Raw genomic sequence first — 26,822 nt, forward strand, 5'->3', positions numbered from 1 at the left:
CCTGTACAGTTTAATTCATTTTGTCGACCTTGCTAATTCTGGCAAGGCTGTGTCTTGACTGAATTCCCCATGCCATGCAGTTCATCATGTATCTTCAGTCAGGGTACTGCTTCTCTTCAATGTTCCACGTTACTACCATGAGACAAACTCTGCATAGGGCCGCTAAGCAACTGGTCTACATTTATTAATATGAAAGGAATAAAGAAGTAGTTGCATAGTTAAAGAGTGACAGGTACATCAAATGACCAAGCTAGAGAAGTGTAGCCAGCGTACTGAAATAGGATGATAGGTGCTTCACCGGGAAATGCATGAAATTACCTGATATTTAATACTTAGTTACTTTGCTAAGATTGAAACACAACTATAATCTTTATTGCTTGATCTGTATTTCTATGCAGATTTATCTTTCCATTCCACTTTTAACAACTCTTTCCAATAAATAAGGGAAAGAAGAAATAAAATAATATGAGGCAATTAAAAGAGCACACAATATAAATAAAGCAAGGGAGGTAACCAAGGAGAAATTGAAAGGAGGAACATAGAATTCCTGAGAAAAAAGAACAAGGTACAAATCGTTTGTCGTCTATCACCCTGATAATGTAGGGGGTAGCAGTGGCGCAAGTTGATGAGGGCCTGGCAAGTCTGAGACAAAGAGCCAATGTTACCCTCTTTACTGGGATGGGAATATGGGGATTAGTGAGCCTGATTTTCAATTGAGAATGTAAAGACACATGTTAAGGAATGAACAGTTACTTCCACCTCCTCCATATACGCACAGAGTGATAAGCTAGACAGATGGTTCACCATACAGTGACCTGCCATTGAATATATGGTGGAAGCCAAAGGCATCTATAATTGGTAATCCGATATACACAGACCATGACATTTTCCACGAATCTTAGAATCATAGGAACCCTACAGTGCAGAAGGAGGCCATTCGGCCCATCAAGTTTGCACCCACAACAATCCCACCCCAGACCCTATCCCCACAACCCCACCCTGCTAATTTCTCTAACCAACACATCCTGGGACACTATGGACAGTTTAGCATGGCCAATCCACCTAACCCGCACATCTTTGGACTGTGTGAGGAAACCGGAGCACCCGGAGGAAACCCACGCAGACACAAGGAGAACGTGCAGACTCCACACAGATTGTGACCCAAGCCGGGAATCGAACCCAGGTCCCTGAAGCTGTGAGGCAGCAGTGCTAACCACTGTGCCACCATGCTCTACTTTCGTTATGGAGACATTAGAATCCAATGCTGGAAAATTATTACAGGTGATTCTGAGAGCACAATGAGAGACCTCGCTACTTGGTGAAAGGTCATGATCATCTTGCAGCGAATTGTAGAATTTCAAGGACTCTATGTGACAAGTGCAACTGGTCAAAAATGTACAGTTTTATTTATCGATGCTCTTCAAGCCAATAAAGCAGATTCTTACAATTAAATTGAAGAATGTATGAAATGAAACTTGAAAGTACTGGAACCAAAGACAGAGAGCATGATGATCATAAAAGGATCCCTACCAGTCATGCAGAAAAATTGTTACTAAATGTTTTCAGGCTGAACTACTATTTCAGTTTTTTAGTCAATATTTTTGCTTTACGCTTTTGATCATCCTCTGAAAATAGCAATTTATACAATGCTCATCCTTAATATGAATTTGACCAACACATTTGAATTTTATACATATCCTTTTGCTAATGGTTGTAGGAGACACCAGTGAACTGGAAAATAAAAATAATCTCAGATCCTTTAAAGCACTGTTTCATAAACAGCATATCTTGCTTTGAATGCTGTGAAGAATAAAGAGCATCTTAATGTCTTGAAAGAATTGTTCTTCATCTTTCCTTCTGTTCTGATATCGATGTTTGCCAGAATCACCATCCTGAATGGTGGAAAATACAGTGAAAACAAACTGTGGACACTTTGACATGATGCAAAACACAAAAAAAAATTGCGACTTCGTAGTTCCAGTACCAATTTACACTTGAACAGCTTCAAAATACTCAGGCAACTTACCTCAAAAATAGCCACAACACTGCATTTTACTCATTCTCTACCACTTTGGTATTGCGGCAGTGATACCTTTTAGAATCGGTTTAGATCTCCTAGAGGTTAACTCTGTCAGTTATATTAAATTAAATCATTAGAGTCTAACATGCAGATGGGTAGAAGGCAGTAAAATCAGCAAAGCTGAACAGACAGCACAATGTTTATACAGTATAACCAGGGTTTGAAATTAAGGGGAATTGAGAAATAATTCATCTCAAATCAAATAAACCTGCCTCTAAAACCACTTTCAAAAGGGCAAGCTAGTAAAAGAATACCCACAACTCAGTCACCGGTGCGATTTGGTACGCTAAGGATACGCAACTTCCAATGGAATTTAAAGTGCGATTTAAATGAATCATCGGGAACTGTGTGCTGTTGCTATTGATTTTCCATCTTTCACACGTTAAATATTAATTCCATTAGCAATAAAATTATCAATTATGCCTCGAAGATCATGATTGTTACGGGACATGTACTGGAATTTAAACACTGGCAGATGTTTCATTTTCTGGGGGCTATTCAAGCAGATGCAATTTGTGACAATGTCATATTTAAAGGTTTCATTGTGATGTGATTTGTGTAGCAGTGACTGGTTTATATGGTAACTGGCACAATGTGCATTTTTTGGTTTTATCAGGTGTGTGTGTAATATAGACTGCAGCAGATTCAACTACAATCCAGTGTGTGCATCTAATGGAAAGTCATATGATAGTCCTTGCCTTGTCAAAGAAGCATCCTGCCAGAGACAGGAGTGGATTGAAGTAAAACGTCTTGGTAAATGCCAAGGTAAATGAATACATGTTCAAAAATGATGCATTGAGACTATTCATGGTGATGTGCTAAGAGACTGGCATCTGCTTTGGGTGGCAAAAATTTGTAAAACATTTAATCAATTTATCCACATACAGAGTTTTAGAAATAATAAATTAAAAGCCATAGTTGATGCATCATTTAGCTCACGCATAATGTAATTATTGGCATTTCACCCAGTCTTTTTCATTTCCATTCACATCATGTAGCATCCCAATGAGTGTTTAACTCCATATGATTGTGCATTTCTGCCTTTTCAAAGCCATTGTACATTTTCAAATTACTATGTTTGCCATTAATAATTATGCAGTTTTAAATGAAAATATGCCTCCCCTTTAATAGAACTTGTCAGCATGTTTGTTCTCAATTGCTATCTAGTGAATCATTTGTTAGTGCATTAAGCTTGTCTCCAAGCAATAAAGAAATGGCAGTAAAGGCAAACTAACAGGTGCACAGTGGGAGGCTGGGGAATAGGACTGTAGCAAGGTTCAGTCTAGGGATCACCTTAAAAAGGGCAAATGGATGAGGCCATATTTGCCAAAGATTTAATTAAGATGTATGAATCCTTGCACATCAATCTCTCCTCTCTGAAAAATAAATTGAAAAGCTGTTTTGAGATTGTCAGTACTCCAGATGAAGAAAATCCTTCCAAAAACATGTAATTTCAGCTGTCAGTTTTGACATGTTAATAAAAAAGTAACAGCAATTTCTTGTGTTGTTGCAAATGACAAATACTACTTATGCTAACCTTGTTTCAATTTGGAAATGTTTCCCATCCAAATTACACCAAAAGTAGTTAAATCTTCAAAGTAGACTTGTAAAACCAGCCAAAATGGCAGAGAGGAAGTGCATGTTCAAGCCAGAGGTATACTAGCTGTCATGCAGGGTGAAGACAATCAAGAACCACCCTATACCCATGCTGAAGCATGCTTTATGTCCTTTGCATATGCAGATATGCTTGAGGTCCCCTAGATTGGTTGACACCAAGGTAGCTTTCAATGTGTGGGCTGCACTCTGGGAAACTACCCCTAGTAATCACTCGCAACAAAGTAAGGACTTAACCAGATGGAACAGGATGGGTCCTCCTGCCTCCACCATTAACAACTGGCCTAATATCTGCCACCCCGAATCTCCGTCTCTATGGCCCAGGCTTTCTGTCCCATATCCCTGATTGCACACCCCCAATCTCTTCTCCAAACCCTCTGATCACCCCTGCTTACATAGATGCCCAATCAATCACTCCCCCCAACCAACACCCTCAATGTCCCATCCACTAGTCTCACTTGGTCCCTAGCCCTTTCCCCATAGCCCTGCAATGTTTTCCTCTTGAATTAACTATCCAATTCCCTTTTCAAAGCCATGACTGAACCTGCCTCCACCACCTAGGTCCTAACCACTCGCTGTGTAAAACCGTTTATATCTCAAATTATATCCTCTGGTTGTTGACCCTTGAAGCTAGTGGCATTTGCTACCAAATAAACCTGTTGGACTTTAACCTGGCGTTGTTAGACTTCTTATTGTGTTTCCCCAGTCCAACGCCGGCATCTCCACATCATGTTGACCCTTCTGCCAGTGGGAACAGTTTCTCCCTATCTCCTGTGTCCTAACCCATCATAATTTTGAATACCTATATCAAATATCCTCTCATCTTGGCTAAGGAGAATAACACAGCTTCTCCAATATATCCACGTCATTGAAGTTCCTCACCCCTAACACTATTCTCGTAAGTCTTTTCTACATTCTCTTTAACCCCTTCAAATCCATCCAAAAGTGTAGTGCCCAGAATTGGACACATTTGAGATCAAACCAATGTTTTATAAAAACTCACCATAACTTCCTTACTTTTGTATTTCTTTATCAAAGAGTTTGTACTCAATAAAAGCCAAGACCTCATATGCTTTATTTACCACATTTGCAATCTGCTCTGCCACCTTCAGTGATTTGTGTACATATCTCCAGATGGTCTGCTCCTGCACCATCTTTAGAATTATACCCTTTATGTTATGTTGCTTCTTTTCATTCTTCCTTTCAAATTGTATCACTTCACACTTCTCTGCATTAAATTTCATCTGTCACATCACCTTCTTTTTCAGCAGACTGTCTATGTCCTCATGATTATGATTATCCTCCTCAGTGGAAAATTCAGCTCTATGCCTCTATTTATACAGCTCAGGGATTCTTTATGCCTTTTAACCATTTTCTCAGCTTGCCCTGTCACCTTAAATGATTTATATATCTCCAGGCCTCTATTCCCTCATCCCCTTTAGAATTGTTGCCTTTATTTTGTATTCCCTCTCCTCGTTCTTCCTGTAAAAATGCATTACTTCACACTTCCCTGCATTCAATTTCATCTGCCATGTATTCATTCATTCCACCAGACTATCTATGTCCTCCTTGAAGTCTATCATGATCCTTGCAGTTCACAATAGATCCAAGCTTTGTGTCATCTACAAATTTTGGGATTGTACTCTGTACACCTTAGTCTAGGTCATTAATATTAATCAAGAAATGTAGTTACCCCAGTATCGAGCCATCGGGGAACCATACTGTATAATCCTCTAATCTGAAAAACTTTCGCCACTCTTTACTTTCTGTTACTCAGCCAACTTTGCGTCCATGTTGCCAATGTCCCTTTCATTCTATGGACTAATTTTACTGAACGCGCAAAGTATTTGCAATCGGATAGATCAACCAGTGGCACAAATGAAGGTAAATGGTTTAGATTTAACAGCCATTACAGAGACATGGTTGAGAGGTTATCAAGGTTGAGAAATACACAATATTTCAGAAAGATAGACAATGGCAAATGAGGAGAGGTTAGCCCTGATAGTAAAAAATGACATAAGGGCATTAGTAAAACAGTATCTGCCTCAAGAACATGAAGTAGAATGAATATGGGTGGAAATTAGGAATAATAAGAGTCAGAAAACACTGGTGGAATTAGCTTATAGACACCTAACAGGAGTTATACTGTTGGACATTGCATTAAACAAAAAAATACTCGTGTTTGTGACTTCAGTTCATTATTGGGGACTTTAATTTTCATATAGACTGGGACAATCGAATTGACAAAGGTGGTATAGAAGGTAAATTTGTAGAATGCTTACATGACAATATGTTGTGGAACTGACTAGAGATAAATCTAACTTAGATCTCATATTGTGTAATGAGACAGAATTAATTAGCAATATCATAATAAATGATCCACTTGGAAATGGTGATCTTAGTATCATTGAGTTCCATGTTAAGTTTGAAAGTAACATTACAATCACAGACAAAGAATCTTAAAGTTAAACAAAACATATTACATAGGTACGAGAACATAGAACATAGAACATAGAAAAACTACAGCACAAACAGGCCCTTCGGCCCACAAGTTGTGCCGAACACATCCCTACCTTCTAGACCTACCTATAACCCTCCATCCTATTAAGCTCCAAGTACTCATCCAGGAGTCTCTTAAAAGACCCGAGTGAGTTCGCCTCCACCACCCCTGACGGCAGCCGATTCCACTCGCCCACCACCCTCTGTGTGAAAAACTTACCCCTAACATCTCCCCTGTACCTACCCCCCAGCACCTTAAACCTGTGTCCTCTCGTAGCAGACATTTCCACCCTGGGAAAAAGCCTCTGAGAGTCCACCCGATCTATGCCTCTCAACATCTTATACACCTCTATTAGGTCTCCTCTCATCCTTTGTCTCTCCAAGGAGAAAAGACCGAGCTCCCTCAGCCTATCCTCATAAGGCAAGCCACTCAATCCAGGCAACATCCTTGTAAATCTCCTCTGCACCCTTTCAATCTTTTCCACATCCTTCCTATAGTGAGGCGATCAGAACTGAGCACAGTACTCCAAGTGGGGTCTGACGAGGGTCTTATATAGCTGCATCATTATACCCGGACTCCTAAACTCAATCTCTCGATTGATAAAGGCCAGCACACCATACGCCTTCTTAACCACCATGAGGGGTGAACTGGCTAAGTTTAATTGGGTAAATAGACTAAAAGGCATGCAGTAAATGAATAGTGGGAAACATTTAAAGAATCAATTCAAAATACTCAATAAAAATTGTTGCATTAAAAATAAAAATTCAGTAAGAAAGACCAGTCCATGGCTCAGTCAGGAAGTTGAGGATAGTATTAGATTTAAAGAAGAGGCTTATATTGTTGCAAAGAACAGTAGCAAGTCTGAGGATTGAGAATGTTTTAGAAACCAGCAAAGGGCCATCAAAAAATTGGCAAAAGGGACAAAATAGAATATGAGACTAAATTATTCAGAAATTTAAGAACTTTTCTGGAAGGGTATTGTTTTTATTATATAAAAGGGAAGTGAGTAGCTAAAGTAAACATTGGTACCTTAGAAGCAGGGACAAGAAAAATGGGGAAGGAGGAAATGGCTAAGGCATTGAGCACATTGTGTCTGTCTTCACAGTAGAAGATACAAGCTACTTGCCAAAAATAGAGGGTAACCTAGGGGCTAAAAACAGTGAGGAAATTTAAATAATGAATATCAACAGACGCAGTATTGAAGAAACTTAAGGGTCTAAAATCCGACAGACACACTGGACCCGAGGGTTCTAAAAGAAATAGCTGCAGAAATATTGGATTTCCAAATTTCCTTAGATTCGAGAATGGTCCCATCAGATTCAAAGTCTCCCCAATGCTGAGGATACTACGTTGCGAACAGTAAATACGGAATTCTAAATTGAAAGAAGTAAATGCCTGATTCTCCTGAAAGAGTGTTTGGGGCCTTGGATGCTGAGGAGGGGGGAGGTGAATGGACAGGTGTTGCACCTCCTCTGCTTGCACGGAAATGTGCCGTAGGGAGGGGTTGTTAGGAGTGACTGAGGAGTGGAACAGGGTGTCACAGTAGGAACAATCCTTAGTTGTTTCTCTGTTCCATCACGATGCATTTTGATGGCTGCTTACCAGACATTCACGTCTTATCTGGATGTAACCTGTGTTTCTTTACTTTACTCATTATCCTTGGCAATTCCATCATTAATTTTTTTATTAGTTAATCTCTTCTGCCCTCCATCTAACCGCAGAGCTTCCCTTTTATTCTTCCTGCCGCCTTGTGCCTTCTGCTGCCTGAAAAACTCTTACATTTCCATTTTCCTTCTGATCTGATGGTAGGTCATCAACGTTAACTCCTTTTCTTCACACAGCTGCTGCCTGACCTTCTGAGTATTCCCATCATGTTTTCTTTTTATTTATGAATTTAGAAGAAATTTCTTTATCCAGGGCGTTGTATGAACATGGAACCTGCTGCCACAGAGAGTAGTTGAGATGACTAGCAAAGATGTATTTAAGGGGAAGTTGGTTTATCATATGAGGGAGAAAGGAACAGAAGGATATAGTATTGGCCTTAGTTGAGGAAGGGTGGGAAGAGGTTTGTTTGGAGCATGCACACCAGCATAGATCAGCTGGGCTGAATGGCCTGTTTCTGTGTTGTAACTACTTTGTTTCTAATTAGTTTCCTCCACCACAATATCAATGCTGAATTCTCAATATATGTTTCTAGAGGGAGAGTCTAATTTGTAATATTTGTAACCTTTATATTCAGCATTGATGAGTTAAAAGTTTCTGTTCGGAAGGCACTGCAGATCCTGCTGAAACTGATCGTTATTCCAATCATGGAGACTTTGACAGTACAATAAGATATCAGGGAAAAGATAAATAATTGGGTCAATAAAAAAGACAGAAGAATGTTTTCACATAAATAATCCTGGTGGAAAGAAATGGTTATTTTGATGTTGAGCATCTGCAGGGGTTACTTCTCAATTGTAAGATCATAAGGGAAGTCAGACTGTGGATTTGAATGTAAAATGTATTCATTCTTCTTGGAACCTAAGAGCTTTGCTGAATGTATCTGGCCCAGGAAGGGGCAATAAGGCTACTTCTGCATGTTTGTGTATGTATTTTTAAGTACAGCTATAATTCTTTCTAATTTCTGTCTAATCTCCTCTGATCTTCTCATAGCCACAAATCTGTTCTCCTATTAGTCTATGCTAACACTGCAGATGAAGTATGATACAATGAGACAAAGTTTGTGATAGCTCAAATTGTACGTGGCCTAAGGAGGTTGACAGGCTAAATTACATTTTGTTTCTCTATATTTGCCATAATATTCATTAATCCTTTTGGCTGTTAGACAAGAGGCTGATGATGATTTGAATTATTATTCACCCTTAAGAAAGAGCAGATGCTGGGCCTGTAGATAACAGTTCCCCAGAATAGTGCCTCTGAGACTAGGGAGTCAATGGAGTGGAAGATGTCATACCATCTGCTCGCACCAATGCACCATTTCATCACACCACCCAAAACAGGTCCCACATTGATTTATGAAGGACTTAGAGTCCTGTGAAGAGAAATGTTCATTTACGTAACACTGATACCAATATGCGCACAACCTAGAATCATACATGATATAGCACAGAATTCGGCCTAGATAGTCACTGTCAGCTTTTTGGAGAGCCTTATTTCCTAGCTCTTTCTACATGGCCACGCAAGCTTTGCCTTTTCAAGCATATCCTATATAGCCCATTTCCTATGAACAAATAAAAATATAATATAAATTTATATATGTTTATTTATTCACGGGATATGGACCAGACCAGCATTTATTGCCCATCCCTAATTTCCCATGAGAAGCTGGTGGTGAGCCGCCCTCTGGAACCGCTGCATATGGTGCAATTCCAGCCTCGAGTGTATATGGTGTAGGTACCCCTACAGTGCTGTCAGGGAGGGAGTTCCAGGGAATGGCAATATTTTTCCAAGACAGGATGGTGTGTGACTTGAAGGGAAACTTGCAGGTGGTGGTGTTCCCAAACATCTGCTGTCCTTGTCCTTCTAGGTGTTAAAGATATGGGTTTGGAAGGTGCTGTCAGAAGAGCCTTGCTGAGTTGCTGCAGTGCATCTTATAGATAGTACACACTGCTTCCATTGTGTGCCAGTGGTGGAGGAAGTGAATGTTTGTGAAAGGGGTACTAATCAAGCCGTCTGCTTTGTCCTCGATGACATTGAGCTTCATGAGCATTGCTGGAGCTGCACTCAGCCAGGCAAATGGAGAATACTCCATTACACTCCTGACCTTGTCGATGGTGGAGAGGCTTTGGGGAGTTAGGAGATGAGTTACTCTCTGCAGAATTCCCAGCCTCTGACCTGTTTTAATAGCATATATATATATGGTTTTCTTTTAAACGTTCTTATTGAATCTGAACGACCATCCTTTCTGAAATGCATTCCAGGTCATAACAACTCAATGCATATTTGTTTTCCTCATGTTGCCTCTTTTGTCAAGTACCATCGATGGATCTGTGCCTTCTGGTTACCAGCCTTCTATCACTGGGAATAGTTTCTCCTTATTTAGTTGATCAAAACTTACATTATGTTGAATAATTTATCTGATTTTCTTTAATCTTCTCTTCAACAAGCTCAGTTGCACCAGTTTCTCCATGTAACCTTTCATAAAGAAGGAAGAAAGAAAGACTTTCATTTATATAATGTTTTTCATAACCACCAGTCTTCTTAAAGCACTTTCCAACCATTGAAGTACTTTTGAAGTTTAGTGACCGTTATAATAGTAAATCTCCCCTCTGCCATTCTAAGACTTTGACATTGTTCCTGAAGTGTTGTTCCCAGCTTGAAATAAGTACTCCAGCAGTGTTTTCTAAGGGTTTATCATTACCTCTTAGCTTTTGTACTCTGGTCCTCTATTTATAGAGTCAGGAATTCCCTATGTGTTTTTAGCAGCCTTCTTAAATTATCCTGTCATCTTCAAAGACATGTGTGAGGAAACCCCTAGGTTTCTCTGCTCCTACAGCCCTCCAAAATTGTACCAGTGAGTTTATATGAGGCATCTCCTCACTCTTCTTACTAAAATGAATCACTTCACACTTCTCTGTGTTGAATTTCACCTGTCACGTGTCTGCCTATTTCACCAGCCTGCCCATGTGCTGCTCAAGTTTGGTACCATCCTTCTCCTGAGTTTTGTATCAGCTGCAAAGTATCAAATTATGCCTTCTATACTAAAGTCCATGTCACTCATATATGTATTAAAAGGAGCAGTGGTCCCAACACTGACTGCCTGGGGAACACTTCCTTTTCATCTGGACAATAATCGCTCACCGTCACGCTCTGCATTTTGTCCCTCAACCATATATTCATTCATGTTACCACTGCTTCTTTAATCCTATAGGCTTGAAATTAAGATTGATGGGCTTCCAATTAGGGATAGACAATACATGCTGGCCTCGCCAGTGACACACACATTCCATGCAGAATTTTTTAACATGTTGCCATTATGTTGTAATTTATCAAAATGCCTTTTGAAAGTCCATATACACAACATCGGAGGTCTTGGGGTGCAATGTTAACATCCCTGTCTCTGAGCCAGATGTTTGGGTTCAAGCCCCACTCCAAGACTTGCTGGCAAAGGAAGGTTCATTTGTAATGTTGTCAAACAAATTGAGCATTAACTTGTAAATCCTTCCAACATACACTAATGGCAGGCAGTGAGAGCAGGAGAGATTCTTGGTCAGCCATGATATTGGAAAGTCCCTATTCATAACTCCAGGCTACAACAGGGGGTGGCACTGCTGCCTCACAGTGCCAGGGACCCAGGTTCAATTCCGGCCTCGAGTCACTGTGTGGAGTTTGCACGTTTTCCCCGTGTCTGCATGGGTTTCCTCCGGGTTCTCCGGTTTCCTCCCACAGTCCAAAGATGTGCGCGTTAGGTTGATTGGGCGTGCTAAATTGCCCCTTAGTGTCAGGGAGATTAGGACAGTAAATATGTGGGGTTACGGGGATAGAACCTGGGTGGGATTATTGTTGGTGCAGGCTTGATGGGCCAAATGGCCTCCTTCTGTACTGTAGGGATTCTATGATTCTATGAACATACATGTGAAGGTATATGTTGCCACAGCAACCCAGATTCCTTGGGGGCAGGGGCAGTAACAAGGGAGTGGTGCCAGTTAACTCAGTTGGCCAGAAAGCCAGTGTGAATCAGCTTGGTGCCAACAGCACAGGGTTCGATCCCCATTTGGATTGGGGTGGAGACAGGATGCCTCTTGCCCTTCTCACGGTGGAGATTGTGGTGCTGGGGGTCAGACCTGTCTTGAGGTAGAAGAAGAAGAAGATATACAACATCAACTTCATTTCCCTCATCAATGCTGTCAGTTTCTTCAACCAGGAACTCAATCAAATTAATTAAATATAACTTACCTCTAACATGGTTAGCTGGCTTTCATTTATTAGTCCTTATTTTCCGAATATCAATTAACTTTATTCCAGGTTATTATCTCCACTGCAACTGCTGATTGATCCCTCTCCCACCTTTGGACAATGGTGTAACATGTGCAGTCCTCTGGACCTTTGGCACCACTCGCATATCTGAGGAGGACTTGACAGATTGTGGCCAAACCCTCAGCAGTTTCCACCCTGTCTTTTCTCAGCAATCTAGGGTGGGACTTTCCGGTTGTGCCCAACCCAGGACCTGAAATTCCTACCCAAGGTCAATAGACCTTTAAATGATCCGTCAAATTTACTGTCTCACCTTTGACGATTCCCGCACGGGAGTGACCGGAAATTTTATCCCCTTAAAGGCAGCCCATTCAAACCTGGTGATTATTCTACTTTGAGTTCAACCATACGTTTTAAGCATCTTTTTTTCCATTCAATTTAATTTATCAACAGCTTTCTCCATTATTGTCATATTGTAGTGTCCACTTCATTCGTTGAAACAGGTGCAAAGTATTCATTTGGTACTGTACTCCAACCAGTCCCTCTGCCTCACAAGAGGTTCTCCACTTTTGGTCCCATCCTTTCCCCAATGACTATTTTGCTAACTGTATGTTTATAAAATAACTTCAAATTCCCTTTTATATATTATCACACACGTTTCCATGAAATTTCTAATGTTCTGCATCATGTAATGCATTTAGCTGAAGTAAAATATAAAAAAAGGAACTGGCAGCACCACACGGAGAAGTATCTCGTGGGCATCACAATAGTGTTTCCATTTTATGATCATCTGTGTAAATGCTGCCCAAACCCCAGAGTATGTGTTGGAATGATGGAAACAGTAACTTAAGACAAGTAACTGGTGTAACTGGTTACAAAAACACACATCTACTGTCAAAGACTGCTGAACTGTCTGGATACCCTGGGGAATTGTGTAATGATGTTCGTGACCATTGTTTGTGCCGGAGCATTAGAGGAAAGGTGACTGCACAATAAAAAAAACACTAATCGCACCCTCCACCTCTCTAGTTTCTATTGGAGAATCTATCAGGTGTCTCAGATGGTGAACCGAGCTGGACAGGGTCACTTAATGTTAATTCAGAAGTGCAGAAAGATATAATGGCATGTCCAAATAATTATTTTGGTATTTTACTGTTTGTCCCTTTCAAATGAATCATAAATCAGCCTGCTAACAATTTCTATGTATCAACATTTTTTTAAGATGACACTGGTCCTTTGGGGAAGGACAATGGATTCCAGCTGGGCACAGAAGTTAAAGGTAAGTGGTGGAAAACCAAAATATGTTTAAACCACTCACTGCACACTGTGAAATTTTCAGTTCACTATGGTTGATGATCAAGAGTATAATCAGGATTTGAGAAATCAGGTTCAGGTCCATTTACAGATCTGCACTGCCTTTAAACCAGGGTAAAGTGGTCTCACTGGCTATGTGACAGTAAGTCTATCAGAACTTTCCCTCTAATTAGGATGGAATTGCATTGGGTGCAACCTTCACTCAGCTGGAGTGGGTACACACATATCAAACTCAACTGATTGATGTACTTACAGTCCAGCATTCCTAGAACTTCTGTATCCTTTCTCACTTGATAGTAATAACAGGCATTGTCCTGTGGCATTTCCCATTATGGAGGTAATTGTATAGTCATGCATGATAAAAAGTGAAGATGTTACAAGGGTGTGGTGAAGATCTGTTATATGGGCTAACAGTAAATGTGGAACAAGTTGACAAGTTCCATGGACATCCAAACATCATACAGACAGAAAAATATCTGAATTCAATTCCTGTTAAACTATTCCATGATGTGGAGATGCCGGCGTTGGAAACTATTCCATCCCAGGTTCCAAGTTCCATTATCTCACCATGGAGTCATAGAGTCATAGAGGTTTACAGCATGGAAACAGGCCCTTCGGCCCAACTTGTTCATGCCATCCTTTTTTTTAAAATCCCTAAGCTAGTCCCAATTGCCCGCATTTGGCCCATATCCCTCTGTACCCATTTTACCAATGTAACTGTCTAAGCGCTTTTTAAAAGACAAAATTGTACCCGCCTCTACTACTACCTCTGGCAGCTTATTCCAGACACTCACCATCCTCTGTGTGAAGAAATTGCCCCTCTGGACCCTTTTGTAACTCTCCCCTCTCACCTTAAACCTATGCCCTCTAGTTTTAGACTCCCCTACCTTTGGGAAAATATATTGACGATCTCGCTGATCTATTGTTTTATAGGCCTCTATAAAATCACCCCTCAGCCTTCTACGCTCCAAAGGAAAAAGTCCCAGTCTATTCAGCCTCTCTTTATAACTCAAACCATCAAGTCCAGCTAGCATCCTAGTAAATCTTTTCTGCACTCTTTCTAGTTTAATAATATCCTTTCTATAATAAGGTGACCAGAACTGTACACAGTACTCCAAGTGTGGCCTTACCAATGTCTTGTACAACTTCAACAAGACGTCCCAACTCCTATACTCAATCTTCTGACCAATGAAACCAAGCATGCCGAATGCCTTCTTCACCACTCTGTCCACCTGCGACTCCACTTTCAAGGAGCTATGAACCTGTACCCCAAGATCTCTTTGTTCTGTAACTCTCCCCAACACCCTACCATTAACTGAGTAAGTCCTGCCCTGGTTCAATCTACCAAAATGCATCACCTCGCATTTATCTAAATTAAACTCCATCTGCTATTCGTCAGTCCACTGGCCCATTTGATCAAGATCTCATTGCAATCCCATATAACCTCCTTCACAGTCCACTATGCCACCAATCTTGGTGTCATCTGCAAACTTACTAACCATGCCTCCTATATTCTCAGCCAAATCATTAATATAAATGACAAATAACAGTGGACCCAGCACTGATCCCTGAGGCACACCACTGGTCACAGGTCTCCAGTTTGAAAAACAACCCTCTACAACTACTCTCTGGCTCCTGTCATCAAGCCAATTTTGTATCCATTTAGCTACCTTACCCTGGATCCCGTGAGATTTAACCTTATGCAACAACCTACCATGCCGTAACTTGTCAAAGGCCTTGCTAAAGTCCATGTAGACAATATCAACCGCACTGCCCTCATCTACCCTGGTTAGCCCTTCAAAAAACCCAATCAAATTTGTGGCAACTGATTTTCCACTCACAAAGCCAGGCTGACTGTCCCTAATCAGTCCTTGCGTCTCTAAATACCTGTAGATCCTGTCTCTCAAAATACCTTCCAACAACTTACCCACCACAGATGTGAGTCTCACTGGCCTGTAGTTCCCAGGCTTTTCCCTGCAGCCCTTTTTAAACAAGGCACAACATTTTTCAACCTCCAATCTTCAGGCACCTCACCCATGACTATCGATGATTCAAATATCTCTGATAGGGGACCTGCAATTTCCTCCCTAGCCTCCCACAATGTCCTGGGATACACTTCATCAGGTCCCGGGGACCTGATGAAGGTCCAGTGGAGCTGCTGCAGAGTCATTGCTGGGAGGAGGATGTAATTAGAGAGTGACAAGCTTACAAAGGCATTTCCATTACAGATGTGGGCATTAAGAAGCATAAAAATATTGCCAGAATGTGTGAGGTCGATTTTAACTACCACTTTCCCCAGCTGCACAAAATGGTACATCGACAAGATTGAAGTCAGCTGAATTCACTCAGAAACCCACAGACCACAACATTCCCATCTGTGGGAATATCTTTGCCAATTTTGAAGTAGGCCAAGGCTCCCACTGTAAGTAATGGGAGGCCTAATATAAATCACTTCAACCCCACAAAAACACACGCATGAATGGAGGTCAGGGAAGAACTGCAGCAGCCCTCACCCCCTAACCCCTTACAGACAGCCACACACTCACAAATATACAAACAAAAACCAGGTGGTAGTATGTGTGGTGCAAGGAATGGCTGTATGGCCCACCCACACTTTCCTGTTAGCCAAGAGCAAGAGGTTGGCTTTATTTCAGTGAGGCTTTCTCCTATCCTGTGGCAGTCAGAATATGCAGACCATTGGTCAGGGACAGCGAGCTTTGGTGGGCTTTCATGTCTGATGCTTCATGCAGGTGGCTACACTTTCAATGAAAGGGGACATCTGTTGAAAGTACCTGAGGCATCAGGGCGCATGTGCTAGCGATGGACTCCTCCAATCTCTCTCCAAGGGTGCACACTGCCTCTGGAAATGTTGACAGAAACACACACATTTCCTCCAGAAGGGACCTTTTCATTGATGATTCCCGCCACTCAGTATTTACATCCAGCTGCAGAATTTGCAGTGCCAGCTTCTCCCGAAAGGGCTGTGCACTTCTATTTCTGTCTCCAGCACCTGCTCAAATGTGATGTACTCTTCACCATGAGATAACCTAGCTACCATTACTGCAGTACCCACTGAGGTGTGTGTATCTGTGCTGGTGGAGGTGCCCATGAATCATGAGCATCCTCAGTATGCTCAGCATCCTCAGAGGAAGCCTGAGCCTCCTCCCATTGCAGTTCTTCCATCACTCTTGAAGGACTGGTGGGAGACAGGAATTATTGCTGACATGGAGAAAGGGTTCAAGCTCTACTTTGTGCCTATCATGACGTTTCAGATATTGGTGACATCAGTTCAACATGAGTGAGTGTTATGTGTCAAGTGACAGTGTGATATCTTATGCTGTCATCAAGCATGTGGAAGATCCCAAATTGTCCATTGCCTTTTCCCATGGACTATGACACTTTGCCGATCTCTAACACCTGTTTCTCTGCAGTGGTCAATGTGACTATTAGTGCAGGTCCACCCACACCCCCTCATACTCTGCCTCCCTCCAGTTGTGCACTCTCTTCCTGCACTGAGAGAAGGCAGAGACTTACGAATGTAATAAGTGGATGGAAGGACAGCATTTCGGGAGAGTTTTTTTATGCTCTCATAGGATGTGAGTGTTGCCAGCAAGGCGAGCATTTCTTGCCAATCCCTAATTGTCCTTGAATTGAGAGGTTAATAGGCTATTTCAGAGCAGAGTTTAGAGTCAACCACTTTACTGTGAATCTGGAGTCATATGTAGGCTAGACAGGTAAGGATGGCAGAGTTCCTTCCCTAAAGAGACACTGGGTGAACCAAATGAGTTTTCATGACAATCAACAATAGTTTCATCATCACCAGTTTTCAATTCCAGGGTTTGTTTTTATCCAGCTGAGTTTTTATCTATTAGTGTATTAGCCTTGGATTACAAGCTCAGAGACATTACTTATCGCTACGCCACCTATATGTGGCAATGAGGGATTGGTGTGGGACGTCAATACAATGAGTAAGTGTGAGTCTTGGCTGTTCAGCTGGGGATGTGAGAAGCTGCAAGATGTGTTGGGCTGAGAAATGCTGTCCAGGAGAATACTGAGGAAGGCATGGTGCTACAGTTAGCACCCAAAAGTAGTTGACAGCTCTCCTTTCCTGTTAGGTCATTAAACCTCTTGTGGCACTGTATCCAGCTGCAAGGATGCACACAGTCCTGCTGCTCACTCCTTTTGCAACTTCCAGGGCATTGCCTGTCTGGTTTGGCTGTCTCCCTCCACAGGAAACAGGATGTCTTGGCCAACCCTCACCACCTCCAGCATCACTGCCAAGGAAGAGGCAGAGAATCAGTGAGCTGCCTTCCCATGGTCTTCCTGCCTTCATTCTTAATCCTGTTTTCACCCTTTTTCCACCCTCTGCCATTGGCTGGGAAATCCAGAAACTGAGCTAAACAGCCATGACCAATCCCCTGGCTTCAATAATCGGATTTTTGGTGATCTACTGCACACTCTTATCCTGCCCCCCACCCACCCTAGAAATACTTCTGTGAAAATCTTACCAATCACCATCCTGGTTTCTGCACTTGGTGAATGATAAAGATGTTGTTTTGAGGAGAGTTGCCTGCCAATAACAATTGTAATATTTCATATGCCTGTAACAATAAGTCTGGGTCTCTTTCAGGAGTCTGAACACTGAATGCCCCAAATCTATCAGCTAAAGAAACTAAATGGGATAGCGTGCACTTGTGCCAACAATTTATAGAATATATTTGATTAAGGGCAAAGGGTTACAGGCGGCAAGCAGGAGAACTCTCAGGGATATTCGATCCAATCATCCAAATGTCAAGATGGTAACTTTAAAGCAACCAACCTGTGTTAAATATGTAAATCAAGTGAAATGAGGGCAGATGACACTGACAATTAATCATTTACTTTTAAGATGCCAGCGATCAAAGAGAAGATATTTACACTGGGAACTACCAGCCATGTTCAGAAAATATCTGCATGCATGGCAAATGTGAATATATTTATGCTCGGCGAGAGACATCCTGTCTGTAAGTGTCTGACTCTCTCTTCACTCATTGCTGTTATATGTTTACTAGTCTCTTTTTCAGCTTCAGATCATTTTTGATTCTTAGAAAGACTCTAAATATAAAATATATAAATCAAGGAAGTTTGGATAAACCTTTTTGAAAGAAAGCTTCAGCTGTGACTAGAATAGTAGGTTGGATAAGTGTTTCTGAGATGATGGCTCAAGTCAGGAATTTCCCGATTCCTCAAACCTGTTTCGGTAAGAAGTGACCCTTTATGCTCTATCTTCACTCAGGGGATGCAGACATGGGGCAGAGTCGGCTTCGTGCCAAAACACGCTGGTTAAAAGGACCGCCTTTGTTCTCTGGGATTTCATCCCAGTTGTTTGGTTACATTTTAGTCCATTAGCCTACACTCTTCACACTCCAGCACCGTCCACCTACTCCCCATGCTACCTCCATTCCCCATGTCAGCTCAATGCCAATTCATGCCCCTACCCCAAATGGTGCTTCATACCCATCATGCCTCTTCCATGTCTATTCACCCAGTGTACACCATATACAGAATCAACAAGCCCCATGGTAACAATGACATATGTGAAACTTGTTATTATGCATGCCTTGTTGAGGGCCCAGACTCTTATAAAGGATAATGTAATGAGTTTGTTTAGATAGGTGCAAAGAAGTGTTACTTTGCTTTATTAACATCTCTATGAGGTTAAAATAAATTATTTTTGCTGTGATCACTTTTCTCAATGTCTATTAGGTTAATTGGGTTATGAGGTTACAAGGTTAAGAGATGTCTAGTGCTTAAAGCTTCTGTCATTGATATGATAACAGTCTGTTTGATTGGCACTTTAATAAGGTTTTCCAAACACCGGGCCTGATTTTACCATCAAGTTGTGCCCGTTTTCAGGCGCGCAAACTTGGTAGTGTCAGGCGTGAGGCGAGTAGCGCGATCCCCACCTGCCTTCGCACCGGTTCCCCTTTATCAAGGGCCGAAACAGGCGCAATGTCAATTTAAATGCATTTGCATGCATTTAAATTGAATTAATGGGCTGCACACCCAAATTTACTGGCATTTCTCCCTTTACCATCACTTTCACCCGTCCAGATTCGGCGCAAAACAGACATGGCCCGCAAAGGTCCAATTCGGGCGCTCCAGCTTCTGAGGAGGTCAGTTCTAAGCTTCCACTGTCTCTCTGACTCAGATCGGTGGTGGAGATGGTGGGGGGTGGGGTGGGGGGGAGGCAGACCAGATGGCTCTCTGGTGGGGGGGGAGGGAGGCGGGTCAGATCACTCTCTGGTTGGGGGGGGAGGGAGGCGGGTCAGATCACTCTCTGGTTGGGGGGGTAGGGAGGCGGGTCAGATGGCTCTCTGTTTGGGGGGGAGGGAGGCGGGTCAGATGGCTCTCTGATTGCGGGGGGGAGGGAGGCGGGTCAGATGGCTCTTTGGTGGGGGGAGAGGTGGGTCAGATGGCTCTCTGGTTGGGGGGGAGGGAGGCGGGTCAGATGGCTCTCTGGTGGGGGGGAGGAAGGCAGGTCAGATGGCTCTCTGGTTGGGGGGGAGGGAGGCAGGTCAGATGGCTCTCTGGTTGGGGGGAGGGAGGCAGGTCAGATGGCTCTCTGGTTGGGGGGGAGGGAGGCGGGTCAGATGGCTCTCTGGTGGGAGGAGGGAGGCGGGTCAGATGGTTCTCTGGTTGGGGGGGAGGGAGGCAGGTCAGATGGCTCTCTGGTGGGGGGGGAGGGAGGCGGGTCAGATGGTTCTCTAGTTGGGGGGGAGGGAGGCAGGTCAGATGGCTCTCTGGTGGGGGGAGGGAGGTAAAATAGGGTCCACGGTCTTTTTCTTAAATAATTATGAATGAGTGTTTTTTTAAGCAGTTGCACAGAGGACATTGTTATTATATGGTTCACTGGTTCTGTACATTGTTATACTGGGTGAAGGGGCACGGAAGGACCATGAGTTGGCATGGGGATTATAAGGACATTGCATTTGGATGGGAGGCATGAATTGGCATTTATTTGGCATTGAGATGGCATAGAGGGGGTATGTAGTGCATGGGTAAGACCGTTGGAAGTTATTTTCATAAAGTTTAGACTATGGTTCACAACTCCTCTGAGGGACTGTGAACCACAAGTCATGTAGAAACCGCCCCAGCTCCACAAAAGTTGCAGGGGGCTAGGAGATGCCTATCCCATGCAATGGGGCAGGCCCGGTTAGGAATGCAGGGTGCGAGTTCACTACTCACACCTTTATCCTGCGTCAGTAAAGTTTGGGTTTCTGGGAATGGGGAAAGAATCCTGGAATAGGGTCATTTTTAAATGGCTCCAGAGTTCCACCGACTCCATGTAAACAGGCCCACCCTGTCCAATTATGGTGCCGCACTTTAGGAAGGATGTAAAGATTTGAGAGAGGGTGCCAAAAAGGTTTATGAGAATGGTTCCAAGGAGGAGGGATTGGAAAAGCTGGATTATTCTGAAGGCAGTTGAGAGGAGATTTGTTAGAGGTGTTCAAATCATGAGTGGTGTAGACAGATGGAGGGAAAGTGATCATGTTGGCGGACGGCTCAAGAACCTGGGGACACAGATTTAAGAAGATTGGCGAAAGAACCTAAGGCCACATGAGGAAAACCTTGTTTCTGCCGTGTGTTGCTAGATTTTGAAGCGCACTACCTGAGAGCATGTTGGAGGCAGATTCAATCATGGCTTTCAAAAGGGAATTAGGTAAGCACCGGAATGGCAAATGTTTGTAGGGCTGTGAGTTACAGGAAGAGGAGTTGAACTAGTTAAATTGTGTTTGCAGAGAGGCAGCATAGCCTCCTGTCCTGTAATCATTCTGTAAGTGTAACACGAAACCACCTTAAGAGATAAAGGATTCCTTCTCTGTGGCAGGAAAGCATGCTTTAAGACTAATTTGTAATATTCAGATTCAACCACGAATCCATTTATTTGGTAATTATCCCTTCTACTTTAACCTGATTAAATTTGCCAGTATCATGTGATAATGTGTGAAACAATAATTTACTCACAAGCATAATCCATGGCAGAGTTCACAGTTAGCTGGATATTGGTCGGTTGCCATAATAGAATGTTCAAAGTGTTATCTTTTACACAATTAGCAATAAATGGATTTGAGCTGCACAGATTGAATGCTAAGTCAGCCTGTTTGTTCAAATTGGTAAAGATCTTTTGCTCTGACAAATGCAGTCTATAAGCACAGCCTTTTAAGTGTTTCCTTAGGGGAAGATTAACTTTCTTTACCATTTGTACAACATCCTAAAGACACAGTGCGCATTGTGCTATACCGATAACAAACAGCTGAAATATCCTCCCCTCATGTTGAAACAAAGTTTATCATTTTACATCCCTTCACTATGCAGTGGCCGAGTGTGCAAAGTTATGCCCGTGATTGTAGACATGGCAGAGAAAAATCTGTACAGCGCCACTGTAGTGCAAGTGTGTAACTGACCTGTTCTTGCAGGCTGTGGGTTTAGACCCAAAATGACAGGATAAGTCCCAAAGTATCCTGCGAAAGGTTCGATAGCTTTTTCTGTGGGCAGCGCTTTTTCAGATGGTGCAGGGAACCTCCAATTCCAGGAAGATTTCACTGCTCTGGTAGCAGTAAGACAGGATCATCCATACATTATTCATTCCAATTGTACATTTGCCATCACAAGCAACCATTAGTATGAAGAAAACATGAAGCTGTTTGATGCTTGTTTAAAGATGATGTTGCCAATAGTATATATATATTTTGAACTTAATCAAGCTTTCATCTTTTTTGTGGAAATTCCCAAGGATGCTTGTGTCAAGAATTACTTTCACATACCTAGTTCCCCATTAGTCCCAGTAAGCTTGAACTTCATTGAACAGACATGTCTGTGAACAACACTGGTCAACAACAGATGTTTTCATATCTATAAACTCTTATAGATATGAAAACATTATCATTGTACTTCACAAAATAGTTTTCTATGAAATTCACCAATCCTGTGTAAAGCTTAGATTTTATCCAACTCATGCACTCAAGCCAGGAGGGTTAAACATGTAGACATTAGGAGAAAAATACATTCACGTAGCTCCATTTCTGACGGTGCTGCACAGACTTGTATCGGTTCACTGGGAAAAAACAGTGCCACATGCTATGATATCAATGGAGGACGGCATGGAGGTAGCAAGCTGTGGTGCAGCTGGCTCTCAATGACTAATTGCAGGTCCACACGAGGGAGAAGACTGGGGTCAGTAGCTAGAAAACAGATTTGGAAATGAGGACAGAAAACAATGGCTTCACACTTCCCAGTATTCAACTGGATGTCAGATACGCAGTCTGATAATTTAGGAACAGTGGAGAAGTCGAGAGAGGCGTTGTCCATGTCCACGTGAAAACCAAGGCTGGGCTTTCAGTTCACGTTGCAGAAGGGCAGCACATGGGTGAGAAATTAGAGTGACCAAGGATAGATATTTGGGGCTCACCAGAGATGGCTGTGCAGGAGCAGAATGAATAAATGATACTCTGTCTATGATTAGATAGATAAGAATGGAACTAATTGAGAACTGCCTCACACAATGGGAAGACAATGGGGAGGGCTGGAGCATGATGAATTGGTCAACCATGTCAAAGGCAGCTTGTGAAGGACGAGGTAGGATTGGGTGCGCACACATACTCACTTAGACAGGATTATTTTGTTTCACTTTACTGCACTTCATTGCTCTGCTATCTGCTGTGATTGTCTATGGCTATTTGACATGATATCCAAACATAATATTGGGACAAATTAATAGGGTCATATAATATATAAATGCAAAATGGTTATGCTAGAACAAAACAGTAAGCACAGCTAAAATCAGTGGCATATGGAAAAATCAATGAAATCTGAGCGCTCCATTAAATGCTACATTAATCAGAGAACATTCAATTGATGAAAGAAATTACTCAACATGGCCACACAGTTTCTAACCATGTCGAACAAACAGAAGACTGGTGTTAGCAAACCTTCATCTGTGTTTCCATTGTCATCACTTGTTTACCACAGTAGCTCGGTTCACAAGGTGACAAAATAAATGCATTCACATCAGCAAGTAAAAGAATTCTGAATAAAAAATGGAAAATGCTCAAAATACACAACTGGTCAAGCAGCATCTATGGAGAGAAACAGAGTTAACGGGCTGAATTTTGATCTCCTAACACTGAACAAACCCATATCGGGAGGATGAAATGGGAGACATGTGGAGCCACATTTTTAAAACTCCCCACTGATTCCCACCACCCGCCATTTGTGTTGGGTCAGGAAATATGGTGTTGGGAATCTGAAATAAAAACAGAAAATGATGGAAATACTCAGCAGATCAGGCAGCATTTGTGAAGAGAAACATAATTTTGAAAACGTTGGCAGGGAATTCACCACTACTCCCAATGACTGCCGCAGGCCAGTTAATATTCTGATGAGCGTGAATTGGCTAGAGGAGTTCTTACACCACCATGTAGAGATGGAGTCCCACCTCTGAGAGCTGCTAACAATTTAATTATCTGACAGATCTCTGGTCCCAGCAGCACTACCAGCACAACCCAATGCTCACTTAAAGTGCCGGCATGTTCTGTATTAATATGCCTGCTGCAAATTGAAGTTTCTTGTCATTGCTATTTTCATTGGGTGGCTGAGTTCTGAAATCTGTGGGAACTATGTCAGGTAAATCTGTTCAAGAATTCTGGGGGAAGCCTACTGTGAAGTTGGGAATTTTATAGACAGGTGAGTTTAAAAGTCTTTGCCAATTTCAATTGTCGCAATATAGTGGCGTTTTATGATTTAAGTATGTTTTCAATTCTGTAATTGATCATAAGTTCAGACAGTGTTAAATTGACTAGTACTGTGTAAGGGTTCAGATGCAGTAGAGTGCTTTCTCCAGTGAACAAGGTACTCTTCTGCATTCTACAGTGTGCAGAATCAGAAATGAATGTATGTAGGAGACCTTGTAGTTTGACTTTTCACATTAATCTATGGTGCTGACATCTGATGAGCCTTTGATGAACTCTTCCAGTACGCATTATGTGCGCAACCAATGAGCCATATAATATAACTGGCAAGTCTTTGAACTGCTAATGAAATTAAAGTAAGATCAGCCATTCAAAAATCCCTATGACAAATATTGCCCCTCTTACATTCACATAAATCTGTCAATCAAAAGCAGGCAGTTAAAGTCCAATTGAAGAAACTTCTTAATTCTCTTTAAACTTGTCCAAATAAACAGACAATGAAAAACCTATACAGAGCAATATAAACTTATTACAAGTTAATAAAACTGTCAGACAAAGATTGCAGTCCCTTTCATGTGAGGTAAAAAAGCCCCACATGGCTGAATGAATTAATCAGCCTTGGAGCTCAGCCAAGCAATTGCAAAGAGGCCCTCTGGCAATTGTATCAATAGTAAGAAGTCTCACTGATAAAGGTTAAAGTCCAACAGGTTTATTTGGTAGCATGAGCTTTCGGAGCGTCGCTCCTTCTTCAGGTGAGTGAGGAGTTGTGTTCACAAACAGGGCATTTATAGACAAAAACTCAATTTACAAGATAATGATTGGAATGCGAGTCTTTACAGGTAATCAAGTCTTAAAGTTATAGACAATGTGAGTGGAGAGAGGGCCAAGCACAGGTTAAAGAGATGTGTATTGTCTCCAGCCAGGACAGTTAGTGAGATTTTGCAAGCCCAGGCAAGTTGTGGGGGTTACAGATAGTGTGACATGAACCCAAGATCCCGGTTGAGGCCGTCCTCATGTGTGCGGAACTTGACTATCAGTTTCTGCTCAGCGATTCTGCGTTGTCACGTGTCATGAAGGCCGCCTTGGAGAACGCTTACCCGAAGATCAGAAGCTGAATGCCCGTGACTGCTGAAGTGTTCCCCGACTGGAAGCGAACACTCCTGCCTGGTGATTGTTAAGTGGTGTTCATTCATCCGTTGTCATAGAGTCTGTATGGTCCCGCCAATGTACCATGCCTCGGGACATCCTTTCCTGCAGCGTATCAGGTAGACAATGGGCCCAATTTTACCACGGGCGCGAAAACGTGGTAAAGTCGGGTGTGAGGCCATTAACACGATCCGCGCCCCCGTCCACGGAGATAGCTACTTTACCGAGGCCCGGGATAGGCCGCGATTCGATTCGCACCCGAAACGGGCACAACGGCGATTTAAATGCATTTGCATGCGTTTCAATTGAATTAATGAACTGCCCGCCCAACTTTATCAGCATTTCCCCCTTTACCACTGCGTTTGCACGTCCAAGTTCGGCGCAAAACAGACATGCTCAGCAAAAGTCTGTTTCGAGCGCTCCAGCTGCTGAAGAGGCGAGTTCAGAGCTTCCAACGGCTCTCTGACTCAGATTGGTGGTGGAGGGAGGGGGAAGGAGACGGGTCAGATCATTCTCTGGTGAAGGGGGTGAGGGAGGAGGGAGGCCCGATCATTTTCTAGTGGGGGGGGAGGAGGAGGCGGGTCAGATATATCTCTGGTGGGGGGGTTAGGTAAAGGAGGGCTGAGGGAGGTCAGATCATTGTCTGGTTGGGGGGAGGGAGGAGGAGGCGGGTCAGATGTACCTCTGGGGGGGGGGGGGGAAGTGGGGGGAAGGAGGCCAGATCATTCCTGGGGAGGGGGGGAGGGAGGGAGGTCAGATTGTTCCCTGGGGGGTGGGGGGGAGGGAGGCGGGTAAGATGTATCTCTGGTGGGGGGGAGGGTGGAGGCCTGATCGCTCACTGGTGGGGGGGGTGGAGGGGAGACCAGATGGATCTCTGGTGGGGAGGATGGGGGGGTGGGGACAGGGGGGTCCACTGCCACTCTGAGGGCAATCAGTGTGGAGGAAGGGGGCAGGTGGTCGCGATCGGTCTGGGTAGTGGGGGGGTTGGATAAGGGGGACAGTTACGTTATGGGGGTGGGGTGATGTCTGTGGGGTCCATCACTCCCGCTTTTTGCTCCCGGGCCGCTTTATCCGCTATTTGCGGTCCAGGAGCGATGTGACACGGGCACACTTTTAAAAATTTTTTCTAACCGCGCATGCGCAGTTCAGAGCTCCAATCGTTTCGGGCGCGATAAGCCCCGCCCACAGCACGATTCGGACTCGTGATTTTTTTTTCAGGCTAAGTGCGTATGGGGGCGCCTGAAAGCAGATTTCCAAGTCAGTTCTGAATTGCACCCAGATTAAGCACTTAGAATGAAAATGGTAAAATCGGGCCCAATGTTGGCCGAGTTGAAGGAGTATGTACCATGTACCTGGTGGATGGTGTTCTCACGTGAGATGATGGCATCTGTGTCGATGATCCAGCATGTCTTGCAGAGGTTGCTGTGGCAGGGTTGTGTGGTGTCGTGGTCACTGTTCTCCTGAAGGCTGGGTAGTTTGCTGCGGACAATGGTCTGTTTGAGGTTGCGCAGTGTTTGAAGGC

The 26,822-nt window shown here is 42.9% G+C and overlaps 1 protein-coding gene across 1 annotated transcript in view; it reads left to right on the top strand.

Moving 5' to 3' along the window:
- Positions 1-26,822, top strand: part of LOC144508005 (tomoregulin-1-like) — a 267,687-nt gene that overhangs the window by 224,156 nt on the left and 16,709 nt on the right. The window contains exons 6-8 of the mRNA XM_078235707.1: positions 2,697-2,845; positions 13,333-13,389; positions 18,313-18,427. Coding sequence (XP_078091833.1) covers positions 2,697-2,845; positions 13,333-13,389; positions 18,313-18,427 — 321 coding nt within the window. The remainder of the gene's footprint in view (positions 1-2,696; positions 2,846-13,332; positions 13,390-18,312; positions 18,428-26,822) is intronic.

Source organism: Mustelus asterias, chromosome 2 (assembly GCF_964213995.1).
Source record: "Mustelus asterias chromosome 2, sMusAst1.hap1.1, whole genome shotgun sequence".
Lineage (NCBI taxonomy): Eukaryota > Metazoa > Chordata > Chondrichthyes > Carcharhiniformes > Triakidae > Mustelus > Mustelus asterias.